The 15,131-nt window shown below is 43.1% G+C and overlaps 1 protein-coding gene across 3 annotated transcripts in view; it reads right to left on the bottom strand.

The window, feature by feature from the left end:
• Positions 1 to 15,131, bottom strand: part of LOC129844068 (tripartite motif-containing protein 16-like) — a 44,012-nt gene that overhangs the window by 21,350 nt on the left and 7,531 nt on the right. The window contains exons 3-6 of one of the 3 annotated variants that reach the window (XM_055912434.1): positions 11,647 to 11,880; positions 10,247 to 10,406; positions 10,062 to 10,121; positions 9,634 to 9,825 (exon numbers count right to left, since the gene is read on the bottom strand). In XM_055912434.1, coding sequence (XP_055768409.1) covers positions 9,634 to 9,825; positions 10,062 to 10,121; positions 10,247 to 10,406; positions 11,647 to 11,880 — 646 coding nt within the window. Of the gene's footprint in view, positions 1 to 8,890; positions 9,826 to 10,061; positions 10,122 to 10,246; positions 10,407 to 11,646; positions 11,881 to 15,131 lie in introns of those variants that run through there. The other 2 variants (XM_055912435.1, XM_055912433.1) reach the window with 2 other exon arrangements.

Genomic DNA, 15,131 nt, shown 5'->3' with positions numbered 1-15,131 from the left:
CCAAGTGGAAAAAACCTGTTGATTTGGTGACCTCTTGACCTTTCCTCTAGCGCCACCATCAGGCCTTTTCATTTCCATGTTGTTTTCCATTTCCACTTTTCCAGCTGCTTATTGTCTCGTTGGTATGTATACTTAGTTAAAATATCTGCTGCTGATTTTATTATTTTGTTTGTTATATCATTCTATAGATGATAAAGTTCATTTATTTTCATTGAAGAGGTTATAATGTATATTTCAGTTATATTTATTTTAAGTTATTCATTAATGTTAAGAGAATTTTCCATTCAATAATTTTCCCATTAAAATGACATTTAGACTGTAAAAGATGGCTTTTAGCACATTTCATCAAATAGTGAATTCCACTGTATGCAGAATGTTGCCTGTGTTATACCTTCACAGCTCACTGTCAGTAAATATCCTACAGTAAATATTGGACTACAAGAGTTGCAAGCCTGCAAAGGTAGAGTTATTTAAATCTTTGAATGGGTGGATTGTGTTCTGGAGATGTGTGGTTACAGCAGTTGTGCAGGGTTGGTGTGGTGGTGGGGCCCAATGTGATATCTTTTCATGGGGCCCCAAATCCATGACGGCGCCCCTGGGTGAAACTATAGTTTCACTCCTCCATATGTGCACAGCAATATGCCTTCTGTATTCCTTAAAGCAGAGAGCTCTTCACCATCTCTATGCTCCTATTATTAAGCTATGATATAGTTATATAGGTACATCTAATAGATCCTGCAGAGCATCATCAGAGCAAAGGGTGGCTACTTAAACAAATCAAAATATGTTTTTTATTTTTCAAACACTTTTGTTTTGTTGGTTAATACGTGATTATATGTTATTTCAAAGTTGATGTCTTCACTATTATTCCACAATGTAGAAAATAAAGATATGTTATTTCTCTCCACACGCCGTGACAGACACATTATCTACACACAATCACACTGCACCTTGGTCTGTCTCTCCACACGCCGTGACAGACACATTATCTACACACAATCACACTGCACCTTGGTCTGTCTCTCCACACGCCGTGACAGACACATTATCTACACACAATCACACTGCACCTTGGTCTGTCTCTCCACACGCCGTGACAGACACATTATCTACACACAATCACACTGCACCTTGGTCTGTCTCTCCACACGCCGTGACAGACACATTATCTACACACAATCACACTGCACCTTGGTCTGTCTCTCCACACGCCGTGACAGACATTATCTACACACAATCACACTGCACCTTGGTCTGTCTCTCCACACGCCGTGACAGACACATTATCTACACACAATCACACTGCTCCTTGGTCTGTCTCTCCACACGCCGTGACAGACACATTATCTACACACAATCACACTGCACCTTGGTCTGTCTCTCCACACGCCGTGACAGACACATTATCTACACACAATCACACTGCACCTTGGTCTGTCTCTCCACACGCCGTGACAGACACATTATCTACACACAATCACACTGCACCTTGGTCTGTCTCTCCACACGCCGTGACAGACACATTATCTACACACAATCACACTGCACCTTGGTCTGTCTCTCCACACGCCGTGACAGACACATTATCTACACACAATCACACTGCACCTTGGTCTGTCTCTCCACACGCCGTGACAGACACATTATCTACACACAATCACACTGCACCTTGGTCTGTCTCTCCACACGCCCGTGACAGACACATTATCTTCACACTTGTTTAAGGCGATTTTCACTGACAGTCACAACTCAATCAATTACACCTACTGCCATGCCCACTACCCAAATCGCATGCTTCCCAAACACACTGGGGGGATTTGAAACAATCCACAGCATTTATTTTAATGAAGTGAATGTTCCTCTGTGGCTAAGATGCTCCCTGGTGGAGTATTTTTTATAATGTTATTTAGACAGGAGTAATTCTATAATGTTGGTGAAACATCACGTTACTTTAGGACAATCCAGCATCCTAACTGTGCACTGTGAACGTGCTAACTTTCCTTTCCATTTCACAAGAAGCTGAAACCAGAGATCTGTAAATAATGATGAGATGCTCATGTCTCCGCCCTAACAATGGGGGTCTTAGACTCTACACCGGTTATAAAGAGGATTCATGTGCTTCATTTGAAGGAGTTATTTGGCCACTTTGGTTCAGACCTTATTAAAACATATAGGACTATGCGCTAGGCTACATGAGGTGTGATACTAACCTTATTAAAACATATAGGACTATGGGCTAGACTACATGAGGTGTGATACTAACCTTATTAAAACATATAGGACTATGGTCTAGGCTACATGAGGTGTGATACTAACCTTATTAAAACATATAGGACTATGGGCTAGGCTACATGAGGTGTGATACTAACCTTATCAAAACATATAGGACTATGGGCTAGGCTACATGAGGTGTGATACTAACCTTATTAAAACATATAGGCCTATGGGTTAGGCTACATGAGGTGTGATACTAACCTTATTAAAACATATAGGACTATGGGTTAGGCTACATGAGGTGTGATACTAACCTTATTAAAACATATAGGACTATGGGCTAGGCTACATGAGGTGTGATACTAACCTTATTAAAACATATAGGCCTATGGGTTAGGCTACATGAGGTGTGATACTAACCTTATTAAAACATATAGGACTATGGGTTAGGCTACATGAGGTGTGATACTAACCTTATCAAAACATATAGGACTATGGGTTAGGCTACATGAGGTGTGATACTAACCTTATTAAAACATATAGGACTATGGGCTAGACTACATGAGGTGTGATACTAACCTTATTAAAACATATAGGACTATGGGCTAGGCTACATGAGGTGTGATACTAACCTTATTAAAACATATAGGACTAGGCTACATGAGGTGTGATACTAACCTTATTAAAACATATAGGACTATGGGCTAGGCTACATGAGGTGTGATACTAACCTTATTAAAACATATAGGACTAGGCTACATGAGGTGTGATACTAACCTTATTTAAACATATAGGACCATGGGCTAGGCTACATGAGGTGTGATACTAACCTTATTTAAACATATAGGACTATGGGCTAGGCTACATGAGGTGTGATACTAACCTTATTAAAACATATAGGACTATGGGCTAGGCTACATGAGGTGTGATACTAACCTTATTAAAACATATAGGGCTAGGCTACATGAGGTATGATACTAACCTTATTAAAACATATAGGACTATGGGCTAGGCTACATGAGGTGTGATACTAACCTTATTAAAACATATAGGACTATGCTACATGAGGTGTGCAACTCTGATTGGCCATTCATTTTTTAATTAACCTGTTATGGCTGAAGGGGCAGTATTGAGTAACCTGGAAAGAGGTGCCCATTTCAAACGGCCTCGTACTCAATTCTTGCTCGTACAATATGCATATTATTACTATTGGATAGAAAACACTCTCTAGTTTCTAAAACCGTTTGAATTATTTCTCTAAGTGAAACATAACTCTTTCTGCAGCCCATTTCCTATCCGGAAGTGAGATTTCCAAAAGCGAGGTCCTTTATAGACCTTGTCTATAAAAGGGCATGTCACTTAGGACTATAGATACACGTCATACACCTTCCCCTGGGTGTCAAGCGGAAGTGAGAGCAGAAATGAGTTGATTATCTTGTTCAGAGATTGAATACACCCTCTTGGAATGAGAGGTCCGCCATTATTATTTTTTCGAGAGCGCGAAGTAGGACCTGGAATCACCTTCTGGAAACCCGTCGTTATGGGCGAATACAACCTCCGGCTTAGATTTTATTTGATACATGTCACAATATCATCCTAAAGTATGTTTTTTCAATATAGTTTTATTATATTATTGAAATTTATTCGGGAGTTTTAGCGTGATGCGTTGTACGACTTTGCTCATGAAGGAGAGGTTAGCGTCGCACGGCCAGTGTGCTTGCTAATTCAAGAGGGAAAGAGTTCGTTCTGAATCCAAACAAAGACGGTTCTGAACAAAGGACCCCTTGTACAACATTCTGATGGAAGCTCAACAAAGGTAAGGACCCAATTTGGGATGCTATTTCATATATCTGTCGAACTGTGCTATCGCTACCGATTACATGGAATCAATGCTGTTGTGTGTTAGCTATTGTAGTAAGCTAATATAACGATATATTGTGTTTTCGCTGTAAAACACTTAAAAAATCGGAAATATTGGCTGTATTCACAAGATCTTTGTCTTTCATTTGCTATCCACCATATATTTTTCTGAAATGTTTTATGATGAGTAATTAGGTAGTTGACGTTGGTGTCTGTATTTACTCTGGCTACTCCCATGCTATTTCTGACTGTAGCTATGATGGTAGCTATGATGGTAGCAGTAATGTAAAACTGATTTATAGCTCAAATATGCACATTTTTCGAACAAAACATAGATTTATTGTGTAACATGTTATAGGACTGTCATCTGAGGGAGTTGTTTCTAGGTTAGTTAGGTTGGTTCTAGGTTAGTTAGGTTGGCTTTGTGCATGCTACCTGCATGCTACCTGTGCTGTGAAAAATGTCTGTCCTCTTTTGTATTTGGTGGTGAGCTAACATAAATATACGTGGTGTTTTCGCTGTAAAACATTTTAAAAATCGGACATGTTGGCTGGATTCACAAGTTGTTTATCTTTCAAATGCTGTATTGGACTTGTTAATGTGTGAAAGTTAAATATTTAAAAAAAAATAGATTTTGAATTTCGCGCCCTGCACTTGAGCTGGATGTTGTCATAAGTGTACCGGTGTCGGGCTTGCAGCCTTAACAGTTAATGAAACAGCGGATGTTCATTTTGTATATCAACAACATTGGGGATCTTAATGAAACAGCGGATGTTCATTTCGTATATCAACAACATTGGGGATCTTAATGAAACAGAGGATGTTCATTTTGTATATCAACAACATTGGGGATCTTAATGAAACAGCGGATGTTCATTTCGTATATCAACAACATTGGGGATCTTAATGAAACAGAGGATGTTCATTTTGTATATCAACAACATTGGGGATCTTATTGAAACAGTGGATGTTCATTTTAATGCAGATGATACTGTTCTTTATTCAAGTGGTAGTAGTTTAACTTTAGTAGTTTATCTTTAGTAGTTTATCTTTAGTAGTTTATATTTAGCTTTTGAAAATGCCCAAAGAGCATTTAACATCATAGAACAGAATCTGTATGATTTGAAGCTGGTTCTGAATTTCAAATGCCAGGCATGTTACTAATCATGTCATTGCTACATTGTCTGGACATACTATAGAGCAGGTCAAAGTGTACCTATATTTGGGTGTGTGGGTTGATGACAAGCTGAGCTTCACTGTTCATGTAGAGAACTTGATAAGGAAGCTCAAGCTGAAAATAGGTTTTTATTACCGGTATAAGGCTTGTTTTTCTCTGGAGGCCAGGAAGGAGCTGGTACGATGTACATTACTGGTGGTTTTAGATTTTAGTGATGTTATATATATGAAGGCCTCAGCCACTACCCTGAGAGCACTTGATTCAGTGTATCATGCAGCCCTCAACCACTACCCTGAGAGCACTTGATTCAGTGGATCATGCAGCCCTCAGCCACTACCCTGAGAGCACTTGATTCAGTGGATCATGCAGCCCTCAGCCACTACCCTGAGAGCACTTGATTCAGTGTATCATGCAGGCCTCAGCCACTACTCTGAGAGCACTTGATTCAGTGTCTCATGCAGCCCTCAGCCACTACCCTGAGAGCACTTGATTCAGTGTATCATGCAGCCCTCAGCCACTACCCTGAGAGCACTTGATTCAGTGTATCATGCAGCCCTCAGCCACTACCCTGAGAGCACTTGATTCAGTGTATCATGCAGCCCTCAGCCACTACCCTGAGAGCACTTGATTCAGTGTATCATGCAGGCCTCAGCCACTACCCTGAGAGCACTTGATTCAGTGTATCATGCAGCCCTCAGCCACTACCCTGAGAGCACTTGATTCAGTGTATCATGCAGCCCTCAGCCACTACCCTGAGAGCACTTGATTCAGTGTATCATGCAGGCCTCAGCCACTACCCTGAGAGCACTTGATTCAGTGTATCATGCAGCCCTCAGCCACTACCCTGAGAGCACTTGATTCAGTGTATCATGCAGGCCTCAGCCACTACCCTGAGAGCACTTGATTCAGTGTATCATGCAGCCCTCAGGTTCATTACCAATCAGAAACGTCTAACACATCATTGTGATCTCTACAGCGCTGTTGGCTTGTCGTCATTGACCTTGAGTAGGCTTAAACACTGGTAGACACTGATTTATAAGGCCATGTTGGGTAAAATGCCATTTTATCTCTGTTCTTTTTTAGTCAGGTCAGTAAATAAATATCAATTACAGTCCCATTCTGATATGCTTCTAACAGCACCAAGAATTAGAACAGGTCATGGTAGAAAGAGTTTTAGTTACTCAGCTCCTTGGTCCTGGAATTCTCTCCTGAACATTTAAAAATGTGATGATCTAGTTTCATTGGTGGAGATTAAAAACTTGATCGATGTATATATCATAGAAGAATGTAATTGTTTTTAGGCCAGCTGTTTTTAGTCAAGATGTTTGTGTTTTTAATGTAATATGTAATTGTTGTACTGTATGTGTGTTTATAGTGTTGTTTAATGTTGTGTTAAATAAAGGTAAAATAAAAACTATAATAAAAAATCAATACAGGTACTGAATGTAGAACCATAGTAAAGACCAGTATGGACTATCAATACAGATACTGTATGTAGAACCATAGTAAAGACCAGTATGGACTATCAATACAGGTACTGTATGTAGAACCATAGTAAAGCCCAGTATGGACTATCAATACAGGTACTGTATGTAGAACCATAGTAAAGACCAGTATGGACTATCAATACAGGTACTGTATGTAGAACCATAGTAAAGCCCAGTATGGACTATCAATACAGGTACTGTATGTAGAACCATAGTAAAGACCAGTATGGACTATCAATACAGGTACTGTATGTAGAACCATAGTAAAGCCCAGTATGGACTATCAATACAGATACTGTATGTAGAACCATAGTAAAGTCCTAATATTTCTGCCCATTTCCCCTCCCCTCCTCCCTTTTCATTCTATTCTATCAGCCACACCACTAGCTCACCTCCACACAATACATTTACAAGTTAAAGACACACCTTGGAATAAATAACAAAGGAAAACTATTACTAGATGAAGTTTAGTGTTTTTTATTATTTCCCATCACCATAAATCATATTTAATCACTGAACAGTAGCAGACCTAACTTCATCTGTTCCTGACTCTGGATAGTGGATTAAAAAGACCATCAATCTCCAATGATATTAAAGTACTATTCTGAACATTACTGATATACTGAGTGGCAAGTCAAGATATCTGCTGGTTTTATTGTTTGGTCAATAGCACCACCTGCTGGACAGGTTTAATGTTGCTGGACTGAGCAGTATGGGAGGATGAAAGATGACACATTTAGGGCCGGTTTCCTGGACATCTACATTGAACATACTTTTTAGTCCAGGACTAGGATTAATCTGTGTCTGGGAAACCAGTCCATATAGTTTAGTAGAAAGTAAGTGATACCAGCTTGTAGTGGGCTGACTAGTCCTGAATTGTCCTTTAGGTCCTGGACCATTTTCCATGCAGCTCCAGGTGACAGAGAACACATCAATTAGGACCAACAAGCTGATCAATGATACTGAGGAGAATTACATAGAGACAGAGAACCAACTGAGAAAACATATCAATGGTTCTGAATGACAACCAATATACATCAACACCAGACATCATGATTCATGGAAATGTACAAGATTAAAACATTGCAATTACAAAAATATGAAAACATTGAATTTTAATTCTTTAAATCTTCTGAAGATCAAATTAGCTAAATCATTGTAGAAAAAACAGAGCAGAATGAATAATCACATCTGGGGACCATCACCACCAGCATGACTAGTATATATGTGGACCCTACTACAGTTTAACCAGCTCAGCTATAGACTACACCAGCATGACTAGTATCTATGTGGACCCTACTACAGTTTAACCAGCTCAGCTATAGACTACACCAGCATGACTAGTATCTATGTGGACCCTACTACAGTTTAACCAGCTCAGCTATAGACTACACCAGCATGACTAGTATCTATGTGGACCCTACTACAGTTTAACCAGCTCAGCTATAGACTACACCAGCATGACTAGTATATATGTGGACCCTACTACAGTTTAACCAGCTCAGCTATAGACTACACCAGCATGACTAGTATCTATGTGGACCCTACTACAGTTTAACCAGCTCAGCTATAGACTACACCAGCATGACTAGTATCTATGTGGACCCTACTACAGTTTAACCAGCTCAGCTATAGACTACACCAGCATGACTAGTATCTATGTGGACCCTACTACAGTTTAACCAGCTCAGCTATAGACTACACCAGCATGACTAGTATCTATGTGGACCCTACTACAGTTTAACCAGCTCAGCTATAGACTACACCAGCATGACTAGTATCTATGTGGACCCTACTACAGTTTAACCAGCTCAGCTATAGACTACACCAGCATGACTAGTATCTATGTGGACCCTACTACAGTTTAACCAGCTCAGCTATAGACTACACCAGCATGACTAGTCTCTATGTGGACCCTACTACAGTTTAACCAGCTCAGCTATAGACTACACCAGCATGACTAGTCTCTATGTGGACCCTACTACAGTTTAACCAGCTCAGCTATAGACTACACCAGCATGACTAGTATCTATGTGGACCCTACTACAGTTTAACCAGCTCAGCTATAGACTACACCAGCATGACTAGTATCTATGTGGACCCTACTACAGTTTAACCAGCTCAGCTATAGACTACACCAGCATGACTAGTATCTATGTGGACCCTACTACAGTTTAACCAGCTCAGCTATAGACTACACCAGCATGACTAGTATCTATGTGGACCCTACTACAGTTTAACCAGCACAGCTATAGACTACACCAGCATGACTAGTATCTATGTGGACCCTACTACAGTTTAACCAGCTCAGCTATAGACGACACCAGCATGACTAGTATCTATGTGGACCCTACTACAGTTTAACCAGCTCAGCTATAGACTACACCAGCATGACTAGTATCTATGTGGACCCTACTACAGTTTAACCAGCTCAGCTATAGACTACACCAGCATGACTAGTATCTATGTGGACCCTACTACAGTTTAACCAGCACAGCTATAGACTACACCAGCATGACTAGTATCTATGTGGACCCTACTACAGTTTAACCAGCTCAGCAGTATCATTATAATCATAGAGCCTAAACCCAGGATAGAGGGTCTGAGTGAATGTGGTCTGGACTCTGTGGAGGAGGGTCATTGTGTCAGAGACACTGTAGAAGGACAGAGTACCTGCCTTGTGATCCAGGTACACTCCTACTCTGGAGGACTGAGGGCCTGATACTTTAGTCTTAACATTATTGTGTCTGAAACAATAACCACCTCTATAGCACTGAAAACTCCAGGACTTGTTATTGTCTCCAAATGCACCATCATTACCTCTCTCTGTTCTGCTGATTGTCCCTGTCTCTGTTCTGCTGATGTCTTTATATGAGACTGCTGTAATAACATAACCAGTCCACTCCACCTCCCAGTAACAGCGTCCAGACAGACCCTCTCTACACAGAACCTGACAGTAGTTGGTGAATCTGTCTGGATGGTCAGGATATGGTTGGACTTGGCGTGTACAGGTCACCTTTCTGTTCCCTTCAGACAGAGAGAGGTGTGTGTGTGCTGTGTTTGGGTCCAGTGTGAGCTGACAGGAATCTGGGAGAAGAGCAGAGCAGAGACCAATGAGGGGAGTCAGAACAATAAGTTAAGTCAGATACTGTATCTACCCTGTCTTTGATTAGAGCACAGCAGAGATCAAATCAGAGAAATATGAGGAGTCAGATAGATACCCAGTCTTTGATTAGATCTACTATTGCTATATATTTCTAGAGGGATTGTTAGGAGTGTCAGTAAAAAGAGACTGTTAGTTACTTCACAATAAAGAGACTCACATTGTAACAACTGTTCTCTGGTCTTGGGCTCTGGAGGCAGTACAACATCCACTATATTCACTACAGACACACAAACACATTGACAGAGAGAGGGAATGTTATCATCAGACCATATTCCACATGTATATGACTAGTAGGGAACTTTCAATGGTCTAAAGTTGATGTTCTTATTGTTTTCAACACACCTGTAGTGGAGATCTTGGTCCATTCTCCTTTAAGGAAGTCTTCTAGTTTCTCTCTCAGTTCAGACACAGTCTTACTCACATCTCCAAAGTACTGAAGAGGACGGACAACGATGCTGGGTAAGTCTGAAGATACACTGATACTGGAGAGAGACTGATAACTCTGGAGAGAGAGAGAGACAGAGAGGGGGGAGAGAGAGAGACAGAGAGAGACAGAGAGAGACAGAGAGAGACAGAGAGACAGAGAGACAGAGAGAGAGAGACAGAGAGAGAGAGATAGACATAGAGGGAGAGAGAGAGCGAGAGAGTGAGACGGTCAGAGAGAGAGAGAGAGAGAGAGAGAGGGGGCAGAAAGAGAGAGAGAGAGGGAAGGAAATAGAGAGAGAGAGAAAGGGACAGAGATACATAGAGTTGGACAGAGAGACAGAGAGAGAGAGAGAGAGAGAGAGAGAGAGAGAGAGAGAGAGAGAGAGAGAGAGAGAGAGAGAGAGAGAGAGAGAGAGAGAGACGGTCAGAGAGAGAGGGAGAGAGGGGGGGCAGAAAGAGAGAGAGGGAAGGAAATAGAGAGAGAGAGGGACAGAGATACATAGAGTTGGACAGAGAGAGAGAGAGAGAGAGAGAGAGAGAGAGAGAGAGAGAGAGAGAGAGAGAGAGAGAGAGAGAGAGAGAGAGAGAGAGAGAGAGAAATAGAGAGAGAAATAGAGAGAGAAATAGAGAGAGAGAGAGAGAGAAGGAAATAGAGAGAGAGAGAGAAGGACAGAGATACATAGAGTTGGACAGAGAGACAGAGAGAGAGAGAGAGACAGAGAGAGAGAGAGACAGAGAGAGAAATAGAGAGAGAGAGAGAAATAGAGAGAGAGAGAAGGAAATAGAGAGAGAAAGAGAGAAGGAAATAGAGAGAGAGAGAGAGAAGGAAATAGAGAGAGAGAGAGAGGGACAGAGATACATAGAGTTGGACAGAGAGAGAGAGAGAGACAGAGAGAGAGACAGAGAGAGAGAGAGAGAGATACAGAGAGACATAGAGGGAGAGAGAGAGAGAGAGAGAGAGAGAGAGAGAGAGAGAGAGAGAGAGAGAGAGAGAGAGAGTGAGACGGTCAGAGAGAGAGAGAGAGAGGGGGCAGAAAGAGAGAGGGAAGGAAATAGAGAGAGAGAGAGAGGGACAGAGATACATAGAGTTGGACAGAGAGAGAGAGAGAGAGAGAGAGAGAGAGAGAGAGAGAGAGAGGGAAGGAAATAGAGAGAGAGAGAGAGAGAGAGAGAGGGACGGACAGAGAGAGAGAGAGAGGGAAGGAAATAGAGAGAGAGAGAAAGAGGGACTGACGGACAGGACAACATAATGATGTAGATGAATAGTTTCACATGAAGTTAATTTCATATCACATGTAACAAGACAGTTTAGTTACCTGGAGGAAATGGATGTGATCCTCTGTGTGTGAGAGCTGCTCCAGCTCAGTGCTTCTCTTCCTCAGCTCAGCTATCTCCTGCTTCAGTTGCTCCAGGAGTCCTTCAGCTTGACTCACTTGAGCCTTCTCTTGGGCTCTGATCAGCTCCTTCACCTCAGAGCTCCTTCTCTCAATGGAGCGGATCAGCTCAGTAAAGATGTGATCACTATCCTCCACTGCTGCCTGTGCAGAGCGCTGTTGAGAGAGAGAGAGAGAGAGAGAGAGAGAGAGAGAGAGAGACAGAGAGAGAGAGAGAGAGACAGAGAGAGACAGAGAGAGAGAGACAGAGACAGAGAGAGACAGAGAGAGACAGAGAGAGACAGAGAGAGACAGAGAGAGACAGAGAGAGACAGAGAGAGAGAGAGACAGAGAGAGACAGGAGAGAGACTGTTCAGAGGTAATTAAAATACAGTACCCGGTGATTGTAAAGAATGATAAGGCAAGAAAAGATCACAAAATGAAGCTCCTTATGGAAAATCAAGAGACACTTTTTGCTGACTAATACAAAAATGGGAACATCAGCAACCTTATATTCCACACAAACCATCCCCTGGCATGGCACAGTGCTATATTAGCACACTACCCCTCTGTTAAGAGAGGGGGGGTTAACGAGGGGTGGAAACTCAGGATTCTTGACAACGAGGACGAGGAGTCAGCTAATATAAATCTTTATAAGTCTGCAACAGTAATGGTACAGGGCAACCCCAAACAGTTTCAGCTGGACTTTCACCTTATCAAAGAATTAGCCCAGCAGGAGAAGCTCTCCCTTGATAAAGATACCCCCACCCCAAGCGGGTCAGACCAGACCTCTTCATCAGGACCCACAGACGAGCAACCCTCAGCAGACAGTCAACCTCCCAGCACAGAGTACCTCCCCCTCATTGAAATGAAGGATAAATTCACCCAGCTGGAGGTAAAGCAGGTGGAGCTGGAACAGCAGGTGATTACACTCCAGTCAGCACAGACCCAGACAACAGTCCAGCACAACAACACCCCCTTAACCAGACCTGGAGAGCTGGAGGTGGAGAGAGACATATCTGCACTCTGGACTGTGGTGAGACAATTTCAACAGGAGAAAGAGCAGAAGCAGGAGCAGAACAAAGCACTAGAGGAGAGGATCAGACTGCTGGAGGAGAGGGAGAGGGGGATGGAGGAGAGGATCAGACTGCTGGAGGAGAGGTGGAGGGGGATGGCATGTGACAGAGAACAACCCACTAGGGAGGTGGCCATCCCCACAGAGACGCCAGCAGAACAGCCCACCTCATCACCCGACAAAAGTCTCAATACCACAGCAGAACAGTCCACACCAAACCCTGACCATAGAGTCGACATCACAGCAGAACAGACAAAAGAAAAACCCCAAGCCCAGCAGCTCTCACACCCTCTGAGCACCCCCCCGTCAGCCACCCTGATAGCCCTCCTGATAACCCCCCCACACCCACTGAGGACAAACACAAGACACAGATTGTCCTCCTTATGGACTCAAGTGGGAAATTTATAGAAGAAAAAAAACTTTTTCCCAAACACAGTGTGTCTAAACTCTGGTGTCCAAACACCCAGCGCGCCCTAGACCTTCTGTCTGAGGACAAACTAGGCTCACCTAGCCACATAATAATACACACAGGCACAAACGACCTGAGAGCACAGCAGGAAAGGGTGGCCACAGCACTGAAGGGAGTGATTGAAAAAGCTTCTTCTACTTTCCCCAACGCACAAGTGGTTATCTCCACCCTGCTACCACGAAAAGACTTCCACCCTGCTACAATACAGCGGGTAAACGCAAGCATTTCCCGTGACTGTGCCTCAAAACCAAATGTCTTTCTGGCCCACCACTCCACCCTGGACTTGAACAGCCTCTATGACCAGGTCCACCTCTACAAGACAGCAGTGCCCACCTTTGCCCGGACTCTAAAGGACATCGCTCTCAAACGCAGCCCCAACACTTCACACAGGAGCAACAGATCAATAGACACCCCACCCAGACCAGCGAGACACCCTCCAAGACCTTCAGGACCTCCCCCTGGACCTACACATAGAGGACCCACGCCAAGAGGACTCACATCCAGACCACAGCACCCCCAGACACATCCACACCCCCACCCCAACTAATTAACACCCCCCCACATCAACCATGCCCACACCCAATTTAGGCCCCCTCAGATCAGACCTATGCCACTCCTGCCCACCCCATGCACCCCACCCCCGCAAAGAGGGCATCAACATGGAAGTCACACATACGCCCAGGTAGTGAGCGGGCAAACAGGCCCAACCCCCACTCTTACACTCCCCCAAGCCACTGGCATGTACCAGATGCTCAGCAGGCTCTGCTCACACTTACTGGCCTGAGGCCAAACCACGACCAACAACACTGGACACTTTATGGAACAAAAAGCCTTCACTATATCATCCTGGAATATCCAAGGCCTGAGGTCATCTGCCTTTGGCCTAAAGAGCAGGAACCCGGACTTCACGAAATAAATCGGTAATGCAGACATTGTCATCCTGCAAGAAACATGGTATAGAGGAGACAGACCTACTGGTTGCCCTCTAGGTTACAGAGAGCTGGTAGTCCCATCCACCAAACTACCAGGTGTGAAACAGGGAAGGGACTCAGGGGGAATGCTAATTTGGTATAGAGCAGACCTAACTCACTCCATTAAATTAATCAAAACAGGAACATTTTACATTTGGCTAGAAATTCAAAAGGAAATTATCTTAACAGAGAAAAATGTCCTCCTGTGTGCTACCTATATCCCCCCACTAGAATCCCCATACTTTAATGAAGACAGCTTCTCCATCCTGGAGGGGGAAATCAATAATTTCCAGGCCCAGGGACATGTATTAGTCTGTGGCGACCTAAATGCCAGAACTGGACACGAACCTGACACCCTCAGCACACAGGGGGACAAACACCTGCCTGCAGGTGACAGCATTCCCTCCCCCATATGCCCCCCTAGACACAACTATGACAACATAATCAACAAAAACGGGTCACAACTCCTGCAGCTCTGTTGCATGCTGGGTATGTACATAGTCAATGGTAGGCTTCGAGGGGACTCCTATGGTAGGTACACCTATAGCTCATCTCTTGGCAGTAGCACTGTAGACTACTTTATCACTGACCTCAACCCAGAGTCTCTCAGAGCGTTCACAGTCAGCCCACTGACACCCCTATCAGATCACAGCAAAATTACAGTCTACTTGAACAGAGCAATACTCAATCATGAGGCATCAAAGCCAAAGGAACTGAGTAACATTAAGAAATGCTATAGATGGAAGGAATGCAGTTTGGAAACCTACCAAAAACAATTAGGCAACAGCAAATCCAATCCCTTTTAGACAACTTCCTGGGTAAAACGTTCCACTGCAATAGTGAAGGTGTAAACTTGGCAGTAGAAAATCTTAACAGTATATTTGACCTCTCAGCTTCCCTATCAAATCTAAAA

Source organism: Salvelinus fontinalis, unplaced genomic scaffold (assembly GCF_029448725.1).
Source record: "Salvelinus fontinalis isolate EN_2023a unplaced genomic scaffold, ASM2944872v1 scaffold_0170, whole genome shotgun sequence".
NCBI classification, from domain to species: Eukaryota; Metazoa; Chordata; class Actinopteri; order Salmoniformes; family Salmonidae; genus Salvelinus; species Salvelinus fontinalis.
The sequence above is the reverse complement of the archived record's forward strand: the minus strand, read 5'-3'. Positions and strand labels throughout refer to the sequence as shown.